This window comes from Podarcis muralis, chromosome 10, assembly GCF_964188315.1.
Source record: "Podarcis muralis chromosome 10, rPodMur119.hap1.1, whole genome shotgun sequence".
Classification (NCBI taxonomy): Eukaryota; Metazoa; Chordata; class Lepidosauria; order Squamata; family Lacertidae; genus Podarcis; species Podarcis muralis.
The window spans coordinates 31,918,163-31,940,695 of record NC_135664.1 but is presented as its reverse complement, the minus strand read 5'-3'; the positions used below and the strand labels follow the sequence as shown (position 1 = coordinate 31,940,695).

Genomic DNA, 22,533 nt, shown 5'->3' with positions numbered 1-22,533 from the left:
ACTTTGAATGCAAGGCACTGCAAAACTGAGCTTGGAATACTAGTAATTGGCCTAAAGGAAGTCTAATATTTCTCTTCCTTCAGAAAAGTTATGTTCTATTTCTGCAACATTTTGCATTTTTTTAAAGTCAACATGTATTTCATGTGCATTTTTGCTAATACACTTTTGAAAGCAATTTTATCTAATGTAATGCATTTTTAAACATTCTGTTTACAAATATACACATTTCCCCATGAACTTTCCCCTAATGTATATGATTTTTTTAGTATTAATTTTTTGGTTGGAGGACAGTATTAGAAATTCAGAGAATGCAAATTTCAAATGATATTTGAGGTTTGCTTTGTGTTTTGATTCAGGAAGTGTGAATTGGGTAAGCTTGCTTTAAAATGTGAAATGAAGTTATATCTTTCCAAGCTCTAGGAATGACAACATTGTTTTTTGGGCCAAAGTGGATGAAATTTATAGGCACAAGAGCCCCATGAGACAATTGATTTAAGTCTGCCAAATTGCAGACAAATTAGTCCATGGGCTTTGCGTGAAGGCAGTAAGACATACTCATTTCCCTCAAGAGGGTTGCCTCTTGCTCTTTCTTACCTTAAATAATTAGGAGGTTGCCAAGTGGTTTGTGTTCTTTCTTGTGAATTTAAAAAATAATAATTTTATCTTCACACTGATTCTTTCCTTTTGGGTCCTTATGTCCTCTGACAGGTTTTCAAAATGTTGCCTGAACAGTTCTGGTGTTGTTAAAAGAGCAATGTATGATTTATTTATTTTTAAAATGAAGCTTTCTAAAAATCTCCAGTACTGTGTTTTAACAAACAACAATAAAGAACTTTTCAATGCTCCTCAGGCAATATATTGGTCAGCTTCATTTCGTGCAAAGCCCATGGACCAGAGAAACAAAGAAATGGGGAAGGGGGACACCAAAGGACGCATAAAATGACAGAAATGGCAGAGTGGCATGAGGCTTTGTGAGGGCCTTGATTTGAGTTGGGTGTTTATTGATATCATGTTTGGGAGGGAGAGAGAGACTCCCAAATCACCCAAATCTGCATCATTGTTTGGGCTCCACACAGCCCACCCCCCTTCTACTGCATAAATTCCCATGTTCAGATAGGACAGTTCTAAACCAGATGGACCAGCAGCTTTCTATGTTCACCCTGAAGATTTTTAATTTTTTTTTGAAAGGAAGAATATAAATTTCTTAAATTATATTTTACAGTATTGCAACATATCCAACTAAAAGTTTTTTTTAATACTGTATTTAGTTGTTTATTTTGTCTATGTGTATGTTGATAATATACAAGTATTTGTATGACTGAATTTAATCCATGGTGTTATAATAATAGTGAGGAAATAAAAATATAAATGGATCATATTTATAAACTCAGTTATTGAGTAATGCAAATAAGCAAATGGCTCCATCTTCTATATTTGTTTCCCAAGTTTTCACTGCTACTGTGGTGCAATATTTCAAATGAATTACTGCTTTGCTAAGATAGCATAAACATCCCTTGAGTAAATAAGACAAGGGCATTTTTCTTTTTGATGTGTAGATGCACTCAAAGCAAAAACTGATGAACAGGGACTTGCAGTAGTTAATGATCCTTTCCTATAAAGCTACTACGTGTGTTCTTTGGCTGTAGAAATGTAAATGCTTCTCTATTATGATAAAGTAAGTATTAAAAGCTCTTAGGAAACACATATTTCCTGATCTGATTCAGTGCTCAGTACAGCCATATGATGTGTATGTTTGATTGGTATGGGTGGTTAAGTTAGGCTTTGACCAGTATCATGTGATACTGCAATAGTAAGCACAATCTTACCTTGGTGGCCAACAGATTCTCTAAAAGAGTGACTAGCAAACTAAGCCAATTTATCCATCTGTGAAATATTTCAAGGTCAACACTTTATTGGCTACAAGATTTCTAGCTAAAAAGACTGAGGACGACAGTTTGGTAATGTTTGCTTACTGAGCGTGAAATGAAATTTAACAGTATGGCATGCCTACATTTGTAAATTTATTGTGGTTGTTTAGACTTCTTAGAAAATGAAATGTCAAACAGTCATCCTTAGCTTCCAAAAAGCATTGTGTTGTAAACCCCTACAGCTCAGCTTATTCTTTTTACCAATATGAGATTATTTCCTCTTCACTAGAGTTTTTCTCATTTAAGGCTACTATTGTAGAAAATCATGTTTAAAACTGAAACATGGCAACCAGGTTGTTGACTAAGATCCTGATATTCCAGCATCAATATCTAAATATTTATGGATACAAACAATACCTACTTAATTTCAGACACAATTATTTTATCATGAATCTTACGATCTAAACTGAATGCAAAAAAACAACAACCCATTTGTAGCTCTCTCAGTTGGGTAGTGAAGCTTGAAAAGTTGGTTTGTGTTTACCTTAAGCATTTAAAATCAAGTGCAAGTAAGAAGTTTTTGAATATATCTCAATGCAAGGGCCCTATTTTTGAGGTATCCTAATTCAGGATTTATAAGCACTTGGAGCTAACACCTTGGGGACACACACACACACACACGAGAGAGAAAGAGAGAGAGAGCGCTTTTATTAATGCTCAGGGTCACTGATGCGTGCTTAAGACTAAACCAGTAGGCATATAAAATTACAGATCAACTGATTCCTGGATGAGAGTTGACACTGGCACTTCACTTCTGCAACTGTAAATTGTAACATTGCAATGATTCACACTAAGGCTGCACACCGGGAAACTGGTTGAAGCACTCTCTACAAACCAGGATTGTAAGTGTGATGGGATGATGAGCTGCTTGTGCGTAAAATCCTAGTCCCTCAGAGTTTGGCCAAGTGCGCAAACCCCTGCCTGCGACGGAGCCCCTCAGACATGGCTCTGTCAGTCGCTAGCAGAATCCGAAAGTGGTCTCTTACGGAATCTCTTCCAGCATAAAAGCTCCTTAACGGAAACACGTCTTCTGGACTCTCGGCGTGACAGTTTCCGGCGAGGAGTGGGTGTCCCTATAGGAGGTCTTGACACCTCCCCACTGTTTTTGCTGGAAGTGTCTCTGAGCCATCCCTCCGACTCACTTTCCCCTGGAGCCCCTCCTCTCCCTCTGCTGGTTCCCTCTTCAGCTGCTATGTCTGTCTCAAACTCCGGGAGCCTCTCCACCTCCTGTCTTTCCGATGGCAGTTCCCTGACAGTAAGCTAGAATAAAATTGTATTTTGCAGTCATAGTCTGTGGAGTGCTCTTAAACAACAGTTCCTAAGTAAGATGTTAGGAGAAACTCATTTAGCAGTCCAGGGAGTCTCTCTGCAGTTGGGTGCTTGAGAGGAGTAAGGCAAGAAGGAGAAGGAACCACTTGTGCTTATTGGACATTCTCACTGCAGCAAACCATGGTTTGTTAGACTAGGAATGTAGCACATGAACTGAGCTGCTATATGTGGCAGCCTGTGTTTCTTACATTGTAAGTCATCTCATATTTCTTTCAATATCAGAAAAAAGTCATTGATATTGAGATTTCATAACACAGTATACAAATTTATTTAATACATTAAAAGAGATTATTAACGAACCTCAATTCTTTAGTTTAGTGACATCTGTTTGCTTGCAGGTGACATATAGTAATAGTCAATAAGCCGAAAGCTTCATTGATAGTGCCATGAATCCTTGCAAGTGCTCAGAACTCTAAATTTACTCTAGCACATGCCTGACATTACAGACTGTACTATTAAATTAGTTTCTGATAGAATTGTGCTTTCAGAGTACGTTCTTTATATTTCTGCTCAGAAGTAAGTCCTATTAAGTTTAGGGGGACTTACTGCCAAGTAAGCATGTATAGAATTTCAAGGGCGTAGCCAGTGTTAATCATATTCAGAGTAGACCCATTGAAATAAATGGATATGACTAACTTTGGGTCATTAAGTTCAGTGGGTCTGCTGTGAAAAAAGCTTGGCCCCCTCAGTTTCAAGCATCTAATTAGCAAGTCACATCTACATAGGCAAAAATGGCCATAGTTGTAATCCTGGTTTCTAAGAGTGGTTTATAAACATAGCAGAGGTTGTTGTCTGTGGAAAGCGATAAAGCCTTCTAGTGATGCACGGGTTGCGATTCGGCGCTTCTGCGCATGCACAAAGCGTGATTTAGTGCTTCTGCACATGCGCGACCGCCGAAACCCGGAAGTAACCTGTTCTGGTACTTCCAGGTTTCGGCGGTCCGTAACCTGAAAAAATGCAACCTGAAGCGGCTGTAACCCAAGGTATGACTGTATAAAACTTTCCATCTGCAAGAGCAGTTGGGCAATGGAAAAAGATTACTGAAAAAATTGTGGTATTGATTTATTTTTTTTAAGGGAGACAGTGGACGGATGACTGTCAAGAATTGTTTGTGACCCATAAATCCTTTCACTGTATAAAAAATTGGTTCAGATGGCCTTGGAGGTCACACTTATCTCTTAACACACTGAGAAATACTACAGTGTGAGAAATGGGTGTGATGCAATGGCTTTCAGTGGACTGTGCTATCTGGTTGATGACTGAGGTTGTCAGAACAGAGTAATAATATGCATTTACATATATTTGGGTGTTTCTTTGCCTTTCTGGGGTTTTTCAGCCATCATTACTTTTTAAACTTGCTTTCATTGTAGAACTTGCAAGGATAAGAAAAGTCTTAATTCCAGTGCATTTATTTCGTAATTAGTAGGATGGAAATAATTAGTGGAAAGTTTAAGTACTTCCAGTGTGAGTTAATAAACTTTAGATCCTCGCTTTGTTATTCATCTGAAGCTTCAGAAAAGCTGAGGCACTTGCAGTGCACTAAGAATATGGGTATATATTTGTCCTTTTTATCACTAACCAGAACTTACTTGTTTGAGCTCGCCAGCAGTAAAATCCTTCTGTTCATCATTGTTATCTTCATGCAGCAATAACTGGAAGAAGCTTTATGACTACAGACTGCTTTTGGCTTTCGGGAAGCTTTTTGGGCTTTATCCAGTGCTTTAACTTTGGTCCTATAGTTCTCTTAAACTTCTTGATATTCTCTATACTAAACAGAGTATAATATAAAATAAAAAAAAACCAACACAAAAAAACTTTCCTCTAGAGGTAATGTCTGCAATAGAAACTGAATTTTCACTTGGATTTTTGAGGATATTATCATTACATATTATCTATTAAATTTCTGTATCATTCTTCAACCGAGGATCACAGGGTGGTTTTCAGTATTAAAACACAAACAAAAATACCACAATAATAAACAAAAGCAGAAACCCTCTCACACAGTTTAAAAGGCCATAGGTATTATTATTTATTAGATTTAAGAAGAATTGCTTAGTTGCTCCAGCAAGGCACTGGTTAACTTTGCCTCACAGGGACACTGAGGAGAAGCAGTTCTATCTGGTGAGCCATGGCAAGGGCAATAAAGCTTTAAATCAACTTAATATATTGTTGGACCTCATGTTTCAGAAGACTAATATGCTAATAATTGCCAGTAATGTATTGTGAGGAAGACTGAAATTCACTTACCACATGGATGGCTCAGTTTCAAGAACCCATCTGACTTATATTCTAGCACTACAGTGGTACCTCAGGTTACATAATCTTCAGGTTACATACACTTCAGGTTACAGACTCCGCTAACCCAGAAATATTACCTCGGGTTAAGAACTTTGCTTCAGGATGAGAACAGAAATCGGGCTCCGGCGGTGCAGTGGCAGCAGGAGGCCCCTTTAGCTAAAGTGGTGCTTCAGGTTAAGAACAGACCTCCAGAATGAATTAAGTTCTTAACCTGAGGGACCACTGTACATAGAATCATAGAATTGTAGAGTTGGAAGGTACCATGAGAGCTCCCCTGTAATGCAGGAATCTCAACAAGATCATACACGACCAGTGGCCATCCAACCTCTACTTCAAAACCTCCAAGGAAGAAGAGTCTACTGCCTCTTTGGGGAGTCTCTTCCCTTGTCGAACAGCTCTTACTTTCAGAAAGTTCTTCCTCATATTTAGCCGGAATCTTCTTTCTTGTAACTTGAATCCATTGGTTCGGGTTCTAGCCTCCAGAGCAGGAGAAAACAAGCTTGCTCCAACTTCCATGCGGCAGCCCTTATCTCAGAAATAGGTGTAGGGCCACGCAGAAACATCCTGGCTCACCTGTTCACACATATATTTAACACTTGGGACCTCAAATGAGCCCTTACACTACACTATAGACCTGGACTTCCCCTTTCTAGGCCCCGGGCCTAGACAAAAGGCAGGCCTGATGGCAGATACAGAAGGAGCCTACTCAAAAGGAAGAGGTGCCAAGTGAAACTTGTAGCCCAGCTGAAGATCAGTAAAGGGTGGATCTGTTTGTACTAGCATAAAACCTCTCAGCCTCTTTCTATTTTAGTGTGATCTTTTGCTTTTAATGATCCCACATCCTCTTATTTAGCTCCTGTTTGGTAACTATGTAATTAAGTAACCCCACCACCCTGTTCCGTGACAGAAATATATGTTAGCATGAGTAACTGAAGGGAGTGGTTACAGGATCCACTGATCAAATCTTGCAATGGAATTACAGTGGTGCCCTGCAAGATGAAAAACCCGCTAGACGAAAGGGTTTTCCGTTTTTGAGTTGCTTCGCAAGACGAATTTCCCTATGGGCTTGCTTCGCAAGACGAAAATGTCTTGCGAGTCTTGCGATTTTTTTCCGCTTCCCCCCCCTTTTTCTAAGCCGCTAATCCGCTAATAGCCTTTTAGCCGCTAAGTCGCTAAACCGCTAATAGCGCTAATCCGCTAAGCCGCTAATAGGGTTGCTTCGCAAGACGAAAAAACCGCTAGACGAAGAGACTCGCGGAACGGATTATTTTTGTCTTGCGAGGCACCACTGTAAAATATTTAATTGAACGGACTGCAAGGCATGTAATAAAAATATTGGATACTGGATACTACGGTAGAATATAAGTGAGGACTCAATAATTATATGGTCTGTATCAGAATATGTCTAACTTATTGTTTGATATTGCATTTAAATGGTTTCACTGCAGGCTCCTCTGCCTTATGAGCAGATATTTTCTAAACATATAATGTTGCAACTGTCACATCTCTTTGACTTAGAGCATGTATAATTGGCTGTGGTTTACTCTTTCTAGCTTCCATCCTTTCGCAAAAGAACTTATGCTGCAGAAACCATGTGTGGCGTTCACAAAATGTCATGCAGATCATTAGACATCTAATTAGCTTTCATTCTTCACACTAAACATTGTGTAGAGATGATCTCCTGGGAGTCCACAAATTTATTTTATGTTTGCAGACTTGAATTATTCTCCTTGTTCTCTGTTACCCTGAAATATGTTTCAAAACATATTTAATAGTATAAATAGTTGCTGTCATACATCATGCGTGAATAATGGATTTCTTTTCCTTTCTTTACACTGCTGGCCCAACAGAGCAAAAATTTTTGCTCATGAGACACCAATAGAATCAAGGGGTTAAAATTACACATGCATCTTTTAAAAAGAGGAAGATAAGTCCTTGATATGATTGTAGACAATAAAACAAAGTATTTCACCTCACACAGCATGGCTGACATGATGGCATTCAGAATGCAATTTTGCTGTGACTTTCAAGCATTTATCTGAAAGGGCCAGCCCCTTATTTACATGTTTAATATAAATACGTATGCCTCTGCACCACAGTTGGCCTCATGGCTTTCAGCCAATCAAAACATCTCTTGGAATAGAGAGGGAAACATGATGACAGGAGATATGGGCCGGGTTTTAGGACCAAAACAAAAATGGATGAGTTGGGAAGGTGATTTCCTGGAAAAAGAACATTGAACATTGAAGGACTGGCAATGTGAATTATGTATGCTATGCAGTGGGATGGAATGATCTATCAATTTTGGTTCTCTCCATTTCTAAATTCAGTTATTCACATCTTGCAGCAATTTGCATTTTTTTTTAATTTCATGAAAATTCATCAGAATTTAAGTGTGAATTTGTACTAATAAACACACACACACACACACACACACACAAAGTTTTGAGTAACATTATTATTATTATTATTATTATTATTATTATTATTATTATTATTTATTTGTACCCCGCCCATCTGGCTGGGTTTCCCCAGCCACTCTGGGCGGCTTCCACAAATACAAAAAATACACTAATATGTCATACATTAAAAACTTCCCTGAACAGGGCTGCCTTAAGATGTCTTCTGAATGTCAGGTAGTTGTTTATCTCTTTGACATCTGATGGGAGGGCGTTCCACAGGGCGGGCGCCACTACCGAAAAGGCCCTCTGCCTGCTTCCTTGTAACTTGGCCTCTCGCAATGAGGGAACCGCCAGAAGACCCTCGGCGCTGGACCTCAGCGTCCGGGCAGAACGATGGGGGTGGAGACGCTCCTTCAGGTATACTGGACTGAGGCCGTTTAGGGCTTTAAAGGTCAACACCAACACTTTGAATTGTAACATACACATTTTGCAAACAATTTCTCCTGATATAATGCATTTTTGTATGCTACGTTCACTAACAGCTTCAATTTATGCATTATTTCCCTTAATACATGCATTTTTGCAAACACTGGCTGGTTGGAGAACTGTATTGCAAAATTCGGAACAGTATGAATTTCAAGGGATAGCTATGTTTCGGTTCCCATATTATTTCAGAAACTGTGAATTGGATGAATTTGGCACCAAACATGAACAGAATCCAGCTTTTCCTCTATTCCTAGCTATGCGATAAACAACCACCTGACATTCAGAAGACATCTTAAGGCAGCCCTGTTCAGGGAAGTTTTTAACGTGTGATATTTTAGTGTATTTTTGGTTTCTATGGAAGCCGCCCAGAGTGGCTGGGGAGGCCCAGCCAGATGGGCGGGGTATAAATAAATTATTATTATTATTATTATTATTATTATTATTATTATTATTATTATTACTACTACTACTACTACTACTACTACTACTACTACTATGCACTGCAGTATAAATGACTTTGGGTATGCAGCTTTCATACTAAAGAATATGCAGTGATACCTGTATACCTTACAGTCATCTGCCATCAATAGATAAATCAAGCAAGTACCTTTGACCAAGCTGCAGAGTCTCTTTCCCTCTCTTGCCTCTGCCATTGGTTTTGCCTGCAAAGTACTGTATAATAAGTATGCACAGCAGCTTGTGAGCATGAAATCTGTTGGCAGCAGGTGATGTTTCCAGGGTTGTATGGGGAGGTTGGGGCCTGGCAGACCCAGCAGCTGGGGAACATATGAAGGCATCTTCTACTTGATTGGTTCATCTAGCCCAGATGCTGATGAGCAGTGACTCTCCAGCCTTTCAGGCAGGAGTCTCTCCCAGTCCCAGCCCTGCCAGGAGATGCCAGGAATTGAACCAGAAACCTTTTGCACATAAAGCATGTGTTCTACCACTGAGCTGCGCTGCCTTTCAGCTTGCTTACCATCAGGTCCAATATATATTTCAGTATGCTGATATGTCCAGAACACTCTTATGGCATGAGAAAGTTAATGTGGGCTGGGAGTTGCAAGTCAGGCCCTGACCTGTGGTTCCGTCCAAGACCTATGGGTTAGTGAGGACTCTCTCTATACATGTAGGCTGACCAGGGAAGAGGCTCTCACCATGACATTAATGCCCTTTGCCTTTTGATGCACCCAGGTCCTGCACAGGTTCTATTTATGCGAAACATGGCTTCCAAGCAAGCTTGAGTTACGAATTTCTTTTTAGCAAGTTAAAACAATTCTTTCAGGTTAGAAGAGAGTTTGGAGTTTGGATTTGATACCCTGCTTTATCACTACCCTAAGGAGTCTCAAAGCGGCCAACAATCTTCTTTCCCTTCCTCCCCCACAATAAACACTCTGTGAGGTGAGTGGGGCTGAGAGACTTCAGAGAAGTGTGACCAGCCCAAGGTCACCCAGCAGCTGCATGTGGAGGAACGGAGACGTGAACCCAGTTCCCCAGATTATGAGATTACCGCTCTTAACCACTACACCACACTGGCTCTTAGGAAGATTCCATCCTATGTTGCTGTATAAGGAGTAGCAGTGATGGGCAAAGATGCAAGTAAGATGTGACAGCAAGTGATACCCAAGTGAAGGCTTGAATATCCTGTTACAGATTCTGGGCTGAGCTCTGGAACTGAAAGCAAGATCCTGGGGTGATCCTTTTTGAGCTCTGGCTCAAATTCAGCACTCAAATAGTAATGGATGAGGAGGAGCTGGTCAGTTCAGAGTGCTGGCTTTATGTGCTGGGGTTTCCCAGAAATGATGAATCAGTGAAGGGCTCCTTTACTGTAAATTAACGCCTAGCTGAGTTCACTGTCCAGTTTTAGAATGACGCTATAATTTTATTTTAACAGGAAGTCTAAGCAATTTCCACATAATGCAAGGACAGCCATTTTTTTCTAGATCTAAGATAAGGTGATAATTTGGTTGGTACATGGCGATGACCAGTGTGACAGGGCAGAGTGCAGTGAAATGGCTTCCAGTGCTGACCAGTGACCAAGGGAGAAGTGTATACTATATTGGTGGTTGTTGCTGATATGCAGGGCTAGTGTGGATACTGCTAAGGAATGGCCAGGGGAACTTTGTGTGACCCAATAATGTTTGCCCATGCCTGTGTATTGCTTGCACAATATTTCCTGAACTGAAGTATGCTATACCCTGCTGCCTTTCAGTGACCGCCAATACAGATCTGGAGCCCTCAGCCCAGTGGTCAGTGCTCTGTATCAGTGACCGTGCAGTGCACTCACTTCCCACCTTGTTTCCACTTCTGATATACTAATTGCATTCCAGTCTTACATCTCAAACTGATACTTCCTGGTGATAAAGTACCCCCCCTCCAATTTTGCTGGAGTAGAGAGGGTTGCAAAATCATTTCTGGCAAATGTTATTCTGATTGGACTTAAATCAACATGCCTTAGGTTTTTTTTTTTGTTTTTTTGCTGTAAAAGAGGCTTTGATTTTGTTAGAAATTCCTTTCTTATCTTAGCAAATGCTTGTGGAATGGCATTTAAGCAGAACACATTGATAATTCTTTCAAGCTCTGAAAGTAGGTTTAAAGAAGAACATACACAACTCACGTGTTTTCTTAAGTTTGAAAACTCACCCAAAAATTTTAGGATGCCTAGTTTAAAACAGTGAGGCATATGCTGTGTTTATGATATAGCTTCCTTTGTTTGTTCGCTTGATATAAGTATGCTTTGCTTAATCTGTGAGGAGTCTTTCTATGTATTGCAATATTTAGTTCGCATAATGATTGAAATATATCAATGCCCAATGGGTAAATGTGTCATTTAGAAGCAGCTGCCAAGGTTTCTCCCCGCTGCTCCAATTAACACATTCAGTACACGCTTGCCAGTGAGTGGTCTGTGTATATGGATTAAACCACTTTTCTGTTTGTTCAGGCTGCATTGTATGGTATTCAGAAACGATGTGTTCCTTGTTCATTGTTCTGCAAACCAAAGAAGAGAAGACAAGAGAGAAAAATCACATGACATTTGAAGGTGTGCAACTGCAAATAATAAGGTTGTAAATACTAGGTTGCAGAAAACCTCTTCTACTTTCAGATGTGGTTCAGTCCATTGAGTAACGTTTATCTCCGCCCCTCTGTCCCCTCTTCAAATGATGGAGACACAGAATAGTGAAATTCTAGTGCTGGGATTCCTCTTGCTGTCAGGCAGATCTTTTGAACTTTGTTCCGTTTATTTATTAGAGCGTGTTTGACACGAAGAGCGTACCTTTTCAGCTGATGGTTTTCTCTTTATAAATATTTGTTTTCAGACTGAAATGGTCTCTTCGGTTCTTTCTGTTCAGGATCTGGCAAAGGTAACGCAGCGAGTGTCCTTTATTGTCAGAGCTTAAACTGATTTTTGAATGGTGCCAACCTGGCTGGTCAAAGGGGCCGGTTCTCCTGTATTTGCTGCTCATTCATGCTCAGGCTGCTTTTTGTGAAGTGCGGCTGTTGGCCAAAACCAACAAAGGGTACACAGACCTGATATTGTGGGCTGCTGAATGAGATGGAGCGTTTCTTGGGCTTTGTCAAGCAGATAAGAAGATCGAGGAGAAGAAAAGGCAAAAAGTACCGGCCAGAGGAGGATTATCATGAGGGTTATGAGGATGTCTATTATTACGCCTCGGAACACTTTCCAAGTAAGCACTGTATAAATGTGTTTTCTGTTGCTGTGACAAATGTCCACTATTGCATTTAGGCATGAAATGCTAATGCAGACCAGAATACTACTGTATTTCACGCAGGTATTAAAGCATTTCAGAAACACTGTTGATTTCTGCATAGATGTACCGGCAGATTTTTATTTTTTTAAAAAAAGCTCTTATGATCTTGTAGGATGAAAGAAAGGCAGGGTTCAAAGCCATGGTTAATATTTCAGGTGCAGTTAATTGATTTCTGTTGTTGCAAGCCTTTTATTAAAGCACTTTAAGCTGTAAACTGATATTGCAGACCTTTTCTAATAGTGCACGTGTACAGTATGTCTGCATCTCTCTCTCTCTTTTGATGTGTGTGTATTTTCAATATATATTATGTGTGTGTCTGCGTGCACACACACATACATACACACCCCAGCAATTTTAAAGTACCATTTATGGTAGTTGCACTCATGCATAAATTTAGAAGTTGAAGTTAAACATAAAGGTTGTTGAATGCAAGTCAGCCCTTTGTAGATACGTTTTTGCTTCGTTCTTTCTAGGAGAAAGTAGCTCAAGTTTATTTTCTCTGGTGCTGGTTGAAAAATTAACTAATTATGTTGCCAGTTTATTCTGTCGCCAAGTGTCTGCAGCTGCAGTTTATAACAAGGCAACAAAATCATGCTTAGAATCTGTGCAAAATTGTATTTGAAAAATGTAATGTGCTCAAAATATTCTCTGTACCTGTAAGCTCTCTGAGTTCATGCTTTGTCTTGTACCTATCCCAGAGGATTGGAGATGCTCAGAAGTGCCTGAGGGAACAATGGGTTGGGGAGCTACATGCAGGCATTGCTGAGTCTATTATGCCATGCTTTAAGCTGAAGGTGTTGACAATATAAGCAGCCAGGCACAAACAGATGTATAACATGGTGCTATTAATTTAAAATATTTGCAGCGAATAGTTTCCTGTCTACTGCATCCTGAGCATTTATCATTTAAAAAGACATAACAATTATATTTTAATTTAAACAACTGTGTGTTTTAAGTAGAGTGGCTATAATCTAATGCATAGTGTGCTGTAGCATACCTCCCTTTTATTGGAGGGGAAAAAAAGTTAGATTGCAATTTTGGAAATGTACATGGCTGTGCCAGTGAAAAATGATTTAACATCTAACCATTTCTCTTTTGCAGACATTTCTTTTGTAGAATATTTATTGTGCACTTTGTGGAGTGGAGTGGAGTTAACCATATCTGCTAAAAACCCAAATGTAGACCTTAATTTTTACAACATGAGGATTAAGTAATTTGATCCTAATTTTGATTCTCTATGCCCAGTGTGCGCCTATATTTCAAGCAAGAATTTCATAGTAGCATCAGATACAAAACCTTAGTCAAACTAAACTGCATATTACTGTACAAAATGAACATGATTAAAATAGCAACTTTGGCAACTTTGGTCCTTGTTCCACTTTCCAGACCATGCAACTAATCAAACAAGGTTTCCCCTTGAATAATGCACTTCAATAGAAATTAAAGGAAAGCAAAGGATACAAATGGGTAAGACAAAATTCTGTGAAAAATGGCACTGAGCAAGGGTGTGAATAGAGTTGTCCTGTAAGGATGTCTCATTGTCCACCTAGAATGAAATGATAGACTCTTCTCTGGATGTTCCAGCCTCCCAAGGTATATCAGATAGTAATTTCATGCTGGTGTTTTACAGCTGGTAGTGTTTAGTCTCTCAAAAACTTGGAAAACACTTTTGCCATTTACCATAGATTATATTACTACCAGTAGAGTAGCTGCTTCACCTTCAGATATAATGATCATGTATGGTGTTGGGAATGCCTTCTGGTTTCAAAGTTGGAAGAAAAAGCTGCTTAATAAAGAAATAAAATTCCAACAGATAACCTATAGGCACCTGGTTATCAGTGGTTTGGGAGTTGTTGTACCAGTAGCATCTCTTATAATTTCTTTTTTTCGCAATTTTTGTCTGATCTTGGAGTGCATGACTTGCACTGCTCTAGTGACTAGAAAAGTGGAACACATAGTAATTGCTGCAGAAGGGTGTCCTATGGAGTGTTGCTGTTTCTCAAACTTGCAGTTGTCTGTATTATCATTAAGTGTGGCTACTTTGACCTCTTGGTAGCTATTGCTTTCTATATGTGAAGCAAACCATCTTTCGTCTTTTGTTGTTGTTGAATGGAAGTTCCAAAGTAATTTTTAAAAGTGGGGGAAGATTTTCAAAGAAACATAATAGCAATACACCTACATTCCTTTGTTATACTTAGTAAATTGGGTGCTTCTGTTGGAAATATTTCTGTTAAATTCTTTGAGCTTTCCCCCTATTCCCAGCCTGTTGGGAGTTCTGCATAAAGGCACTTGTAGGAAAGTACAGCCATGTATATCTGAGTATGAAGTGTTAGGGCTTCATTAGAAGTAAACCCAGGAAGACACAACAGCACAGAAACAATAACTAGTAGAATGAATTGTCTTAGGCAAAAAGTGGCCATACATGTTTAATACCTCTGGGCACGACTGCATATTGCGCCATGCAAGCATATAATTTGATATTGGATCCATGATGTAGCATCTGAAGAATCTAAGTTTAAATTATTCAAAGTATCTATCTTAAAAATGGCATTTCTAAACTAAAGATGAAAAATATTTTGAAGAGCTTGCAGTCATGAAGAAACTTGGAGAAGACATTTGCTGCTGCTGTTCCCGCTCCAGTTAGCAGTAGGCTGAAGAGGAAGATGTGTTCCCAGCCCCATTAACCTTGCTTTATGTCAAATTTACAGTAGCTGGGAGGAAGAAGGGGTATGCTTCTCCTTTCATTTGGAGCTCTAGAACAGGAACATGTGGCCCTCCTTATGTTGTTGGACTACAACTCCCAGAACCATTGCCCGTTGGCCATGTTGGCTGTTGAAGTCCAGCAATAACTGGACAGCCACAGGTACCCTAGAATACTCCACAGTGGGCCAAATGAATAATATATATATAACAGATAAGCTGCTTATTTTTCAGAACCCATAACCACAGACATTGCAGCAGTGTCTTCGTAGGGATTTCATGATTGTGCCAGCATAATTTTCAGTATATGCAATAACAGTACAGTACTAACTTCTGAATAGTTACTGCTGCTGTCTTAGCAAATGTATTGTGGTGTTCTCCAATAGATATAAGGGAACACTGCAAGGAGAAAATTTTTAACACCTGAAATTACTATTAGTAGCTTTAAAATCAAACTGCGAGAGGCAGTGGAAGACAGGAGTGCCTGGCGTGCTCTGGTCCATGGAGTCACGAAGAGTCGGACACGACTAAATGACTAAACAACAACAAAAGCTTTAAAATGTTAAGTTTGCAAAGGCACCCATAACCGAGTTACATACTATTGATTCCTGTGCTCTGTGCAGATGCCATTTTATGACACTTTAAACCCTCACACACTTGGCTTCTGCAAGTTTAGCAGTGACACCCACATGTTATGATCACTTCTCCCAAACTGTTCCTCAGTCCAGCTGTTGAAAAGCCTTTCCACAGATAGACTCAAAAATCTTGTGTGGCAGGAGATAAAAATGTGAATTATTTTATTAATAGTTTTGACAAAAATGAGCATTTGGGATGAGCAATTCATTTGAAAAAGACTGAATGAATATATAGATATATATAAGAGGCTGAGCAGGCTAGGTTAGTTACTATTTCTTCTTTTAATCTGTTGTCAAATTTGTATCCCATCCTTCCTCCAAGCCGGTTGCCCCATCTTAACCTTGCAACAATCCCATTGGAGAATAAGTCAAGCAAGGATGTGAATCAAGGTTTCCATAGCTGATGAGCCCAGCAGTGTTGTTTGTATTTTCAGTGAGAAAGGAACAGTTGGCTGAACCTGACACTTATTGATTGAGTAGCTGTAGATAATCATAGACTCAAAAAGTGGAATATATTTGCAAGCTATTTATTTTAGTTCCCTGCTGTAATGCAATTCAGAATCCTGTGCAACTGGGAATCAATGCTATCCAGCTTTGAATTATGGGAATCTAACAGGTAGGGCCATTTAATTCTGTTGGCACTCAAGACCCCAAAATGACTACCTCTGCAGAATGAAACAGGTAAGCAGAATCAGGGGAAGAGCAAGTAGGTGGCTGCCAGCAGGCATACCTGTTACCTCTTACTTACTAATACAGGGATTGAAAACTATTTCCTATAAGGGGCCATTATAGGCCACTGTTGGGGTGTGTGTGTGTTTCATTCTGTGGCGTCAGCCAATGTTGCGGGGAGTGGGGTAGGCAGAGCCAAATGTATGTGGAGTTTGTAGCATTGCAGGATTAAGTAGTTTTCTCTCTATCTCTTGTGCTCTGTTCTTGCCTCTGTGCTACCTCATCTATGTGGGCTGCATGAAATTAAGACAAGGTTTGCAGGTTCCCCACCCCACAAAAGAGTTTCAAATGAGAAAAGAGGGCAACCTGCCCAGCCATGTTATGCTTTGATGGCCTCCCTGTCTGAAATTAGCATTTGTTCAAGCAAACCTATAGTCTTATGCTGTGATCCTGTGTATGGTGCTGGAGGAGACTCTTGAGAGTCCCATGGACTGCAAGAAGATCAAACCTCTCCATTCTGAAGGAAATCAGCCCTGAGTGCTCACTGGAAGGACAGATCCTGAAGCTGAGGCCCCAATACTTTGGCCACCTCATGAGAAGACTCCCTGGAAAAGACCTTGATGTTGAAAAAGATTGAGGGCACAAGGAGAAGGGGACGACAGAGGACGAGATGGTTGGACAGTGTTCTCGAAGCTACCAGCATGAGTTTGAGCAAACTGCGGGAGGCAGTGGAAGACAGGAGTGCCTGGCGTGTTCTGGTCTATGGGGTCACAAAGAGTTGGACACGTCTAAACGACTAAACAACAACAACATTTGGCTAGCTGCCCATGCACCTGCACTGGTGCCTGCCCTGGTCTTTCCTCTATCCAGTGGCGTAGCGTGGGTTGTCAGCACCCGGGGCAAGGCAAGTAATTTGCGCCCCCTAACCCGTGGATTTGCGCCCCCTAACCCGTGGATTTGTGCCCCCTAACCTGTGGATTTGCCCTAACCCCAGATGTTGCGCCCGGTGCAGCCAGCCCCCCCCCGCACCCCCCACGCTACGCCACTGCCTCTATCCCCTACCCCACAGCCCAGTCAGCATTGGGCAGCTGAGTTACAGCTGCCATTCAAATTCCCCTGACATAACCTTGCTCTGCAACATTGAAGTACATTTAAATAGCAGCTAGACTCACCTGTTTGGAGCGCTGGCTGCCCACCACTGCTGGGTAAACTCACCAGTTTCCAGTAATAAAGGCATAAGGGCAAAAAGGGTGGTGACTCATCAAGAGCAGCTAACTCCATCTTAAAACCCCTGAGCTTGAGCCCACTTTCCCCTTTTGCCTGGTATCAACATACTGTGGCTTGACCCCACTGCTGCAGTCCACAGGAGAGAGGGAGAGAGAGTCACCTTTTTTCAAGCAATTTCCTATAGAAGTGTCCAGGCAGGTCACCAAGAGACACCATTGCTCTAAATGACTTTTGTTCCTTGAAACTGGCCAATCGGGACCCAATTATTTCCTTCAATTTTCAAAGAATGATTTGTTCAGGACCAACTCCCACAACGAATCTACTGCAAGCACTTCAACACACACACACACACACACATACACCAGTTTTATGCTGATTGGTGTACTTGCACCAATCAGAATTCATTCAGGCAGGATTCTTTCAACCGATCACATACCCTCTGCAGTCTGTTCTGGGAGAAGCATAGCACTTCAGAGGCCGGGAGGGAAGCAGTAGGCAGGCAGGCAGGCGGTGTTGCTGTGGTTTCAGGCAGGGGCAGGGAACCATGACAAGATAGAAAAGGACTTCCTTTTCTGCAGTGCAGAGCAAAAAAGCTCACTCCACATCCCATAACCTCTCTATGTCTATATCTTCCCAACCCTTTGTCTTGCCCCCCCCCCGCACACACCTTCCACTCAGACCTTATTGTTTTTTGATCTCCCAGACCCTAGACTTCTTCTTTTCCCTCAGTGTTATTCATCTCTTCTGGTCCTTGCTGTATTTCTTTCTCCTCCATCCTTTAACCCCTGTGTTTCTTCAACCTCCCAAGCCCACAGTCTTGTGCTGGTGTCAAATTTGTGTTGCCTATTGTGACCTCTGGCTCTGCCTACTCCTAGTTTCACCTTCCCTTAGCTGCTCACCAGACCCAGGCGGCCTCTGCAGCCACAGGATGGAGAAGGGGGCTCACCTGAGAGCATTTGGCCCACTCAGCCCACTCAGATTTGGAACTGGCCCTGGCAAGTTACTCTCTTGCATGAACTCGTATATGATCACAGTGCATTAGCTTAAATTTAAAAGCAGTGTCTTAGATACTGAACACTATAATTGAGAAAACAAAGCAGACTGTGGGAGGGACATGGCACCATGCCAGCAACAGCTATCCTAGTTTTTCTGAAACGCATTCCTGAGCATGCCAGTCTTCTGAACTGATATGTAGAAGTTGCGTTGATGGTAGTGTGATGTCGGGAGCCCAAGTGTTTTATAGAGCTTACAAAACAGTATCTATTAATAGTTAAAAGGCTGAATAGGCTTCTATACATGCCATTATATATGATGTGTCAAGGGTTTTAAAAACTAGAAATGTGTCATCTTTTGAACATTTTCAGTAGAGAAGCTTCTTTCTGAAGGATGATGACATTAAAGTAGCTGAGTTTGGCAAATGAAAGCTTAGAGGTATATTTCTGGTATATCATTATTATACTGTCTGAACAGGACCCAAACTTGGATTATTTCTTCACTATTTAGGCAGGGTTTCAGTAGTCCACAAGAACAGAGCTCCTGGGATATTGCAACATTCTTCAGGATGTTAAGAGAAGGAATTATCCAGAAAACTGGAGAAAAATACCATCACTGCCACTCCCTAGTACTTTCCTTTTACTGTTTCCTGCTTTCTGTAGGACAGACATGAAGCAGCCAGTTGTGAACCATCTAGGGTAGTGGGAAGGCTTTGCCCCACAAAGCTGTATTTAAGCAAGGGATGGCAAGTTCCTTGGAGTTTAACAAGACCCACATTAGTAGTGTAAAGGTAAAGGGACCCCTGACCATTAGGTCCTGTCGTGACCGACTCTGGGGTTGTGGCGCTCGTCTCGCTTTACTGGCCGAGGGAGCCGGCGTACAGCTTCTGGGTCATGCGGCCAGCATGACTAAGCCGCTTTTGACGAACCAGAGCAGCGCACTGAAACGCCGTTTACCTTCCCGCCGGAGCGGTTCCTATTTATCTATTTGCACTTTGACATGCTTTGAAACTGCTAGGTTGGCAGGAGCAGGGAACGAGCAACGGGAGCTCACCCTGTTGCAGGGATTCGAACCGCCGACTTTCTGATCAGCAAGTCCTAGGCTCTGTGGTTTAACCCACAGCGCCACCCGCAATCCAGAGTAAATAATATGGTTCTCTCCAAATGTTGATGGACTCCAGCTCCCATCAAGCCCATCCCACATGGCCAACGATCAGAGATAATAGGAGTTGTAGTCCAGCAACACCTGGAGAGCACAACATTGCCTAGCTCTAGATGAGCTATTCGGTTTCTTACGATTAATTCTGATCTTGCATTTATGTTACTATATATTAGGTGTGAGGGACGCGGGTGACGCTGTGGGTAAAAGCCTCAGCGCCTAGGGCTTGCCGATCGAAAGGTCGGCGGTTCGAATCCCCGCGGCGGGGTGCGCTCCCGTTGCTCGGTCCCAGCGCCTGCCAACCTAGCAGTTTGAAAGCACCCCCGGGTGCAAGTAGATAAATAGGGACCGCTTACTGGCGGGAAGGTAAATGGTGTTTCCGTGTGCTGCGCTGGCTCGCCAGATGCAGCTTTGTCACGCTGGCCACGTGACCCGGAAGTGTCTCCGGACAGCGCTGGCCCCCGGCCTCTTAAGTGAGATGGGCGCAGAACCCTAGAGTCTGTCAAGACTGGCCCATACGGGCAGGGGTACAAAAAAAAAAAATTTGGTGTGATTGTATAATTTCATCTTCTTCACCTTAATCGTATTGGCTTGAAATGTTTTGTTACATTTTTTTAAAAATATGATGGTGTATTTTGATATTTATTTGATATCTAGGCTGTCAACCACGGAAGAGTGGCATATAAATAAACTAAACATTGGCTAGTACTGCTGAAGCTCTGTTAAGCTAGGATATCTTCTGGTATAACTTCACTTTACCTATCCTGCTCTTTTCTTGTCTGTTGAATATCTGGATTGATCAATGAATGTTGGAACTGCATTAAATGTGAACAGGATAGCCCCTGATGCTGTGGCTCTTCATTTGTACAGCACTTCAATGTGAACAGTGCCTCATTGTTTTCTGACAACAATCTTACGGGGTTAACTAGTAGTATTCTCTTTCCTTTTATTGATGGGGAGTGCATAATTAATGGTGAATCTGCAAAGATCAATACATGCCTTTTCGTTGTGAGTTACTTGTGTTTAAAAGTACAAGGCACTGCACCAAATCTCCGGGTTGGCTTTTGCACCAGGCAGAGTGAGGCAGCCATCTCAGGTAGCAGATTTTGGGTGTCGTGAAAGGGCAGCAAGTAGTTAGTTATTCGTTTATAATCATTGTAGTTTTCCTGTGCGGTAGGGGAAGAGGTGCTTGTAGGACTTTCTGCCTCAGATGTCAAAATAACTTAGCTGGCCTTGGGTATTATGTATCTTGACTTGTGGGAGGGTGCACCATTTGCAGTTCTTCCTTGGGCAGAAAAATGACTTGACCTAGTCCTGCCAGATTTATTTTTAAACACACACCCTCTCCATAATGAAACACGGTGCTTCTCACGCCTTCCACTACTATTGCAAATGGCCTCAAATGCTGCTTTCATACGACCTGTTTCAGCATGAACTTCCTCACAGATGAAAAGATGGGGTGCCTGGTGCTGCCTGGACCATGCAGAGATTGACGTTACCAGGATGTATCTGTGCATATTTGGTTATGCATGTCTTTATCATCATGTTCGCTTCTGGCATTCCTCAGTAGGATCTGAGGTTGTTGTTGTTGTTGTTTAGTCGTTTAGTCATGTCCGACTCTTTGTGACCCCCATGGACCAGAACACACCAGGCACTCCTGTCTTCCACTGCCTCCCGCAGTTTGCTCAAACTCATGCTGGTAGCTTCAAGAACACTGTCCAACCATCTCGTCCTCTGTTCTCCCCTTCTCCTTGTGCCCTCCATCTTTCCCAACATCAGGGCCTTTTCCAGGGAGTCTTCTCTTCTCATGAGGTGGCCAAAGTATTGGAGCCTCAGCTTCACAATCTGTCCATCCAGTGAGCACTCAGTGCTGATTTCCTTAAGAATGGAGAGGTTTGATCTTCTTGCAGTGCTTGAGACTCTCAAGAGTCTCCTCCATCACTGTAATTCAAAAGCATCAATTCTTTGGTGACCAGCCTTCTTTATGGTCCAGCTCTCACTTCCATACGTCACTACTGGGAAAACCATAGCTTTAACTATATGGATCTGAGGTTAGGCACCTGTAAAATGTGGTTTTGAAGAGTTGCATTTTCAGTTTCTCATATGCAATCCAATATATACAGTCAGTAATATGCCCAGAAAGTGCTAGTTGTGTGATAGTGACCCGGGGAAAGTATTCATGGAGTTGTAGGGGCCAAAACTAAGCCTACAGGAGAGGGTCACACAGTGTTTTTGCCCCTGAGGGCCACGTGAGATGAAGGTACGTCAGCAGTCATTGGGATAAATGCCAGTAGATCTGACAGGGCCTGGGCTGACGGGTGGAGTAGAAGCCATTCACATCCACAGGCAGAATGTGCAAGGTAGGAATGACTGTGCATCACTCTAACTTTCAGGTCCCCAAACAGTTGTTGGGGGTGGCTGAAAGGAGCACAATTTACATGGGGCAGATGGTTGTGGGCTTAAAGGAGTGTGAATTTCTCAGGAAGGCAGCAAAAGGAATTGGTGGAGGGGCGCAGCTTCAGCACCTGTGTGACTGCATTGAAGGCTTCCCAGGGCCACATGCAGCCCAGAGGGTCTAGTATTTTATGTGTGGATATAATGGGACAAAGGGAAAGGTCTCAGTCTAAGATTATGACTTAGGCTGAGATTCTAGCTCCCACTCCTTACAGTAGAGTGGTGGAGCCCCTACTGCATTGGCATCATGGCTGCTCAAGGTAGCTGTTGTGGAAGGTGTGGGGCTGGGCCATCAAACTTTATCATTGAACTAGGTCCAGGCTGGCACAGAATATGGGTCCAGATTGGGGATGCTGATGGCATTACCTGATGGCAGTGAGACTGGCTCAGGACACAACAGATCACAAACCAGTTCACCTTTCGGGGCTTTTCACCAGGCTCTGTTGGCAGGGCAACTTTCAGCAGGCTTAGAGGAGGGAGACCATTT

The 22,533-nt window shown here is 41.8% G+C and overlaps 1 protein-coding gene across 11 annotated transcripts in view; it reads left to right on the top strand.

The window, feature by feature from the left end:
- The window catches only part of GRIP1 (glutamate receptor interacting protein 1), a 352,437-nt gene that overhangs the window by 88,588 nt on the left and 241,316 nt on the right, over positions 1-22,533 (top strand). For 5 of the 11 annotated variants that reach the window (XM_077934692.1, XM_028746459.2, XM_028746449.2 and 2 more), the window contains exon 1: positions 11,592-12,126. The exons of 2 other annotated variants lie outside the window; for them this stretch is intronic. In XM_077934692.1, the coding sequence (XP_077790818.1) occupies positions 11,994-12,126 (133 nt within the window). In that variant the 5' untranslated portion in view covers positions 11,592-11,993. Of the gene's footprint in view, positions 1-11,589; positions 12,127-22,533 lie in introns of those variants that run through there. 4 more of the 11 variants (XM_077934693.1, XM_028746447.2, XM_077934695.1 and 1 more) reach the window with 3 other exon arrangements.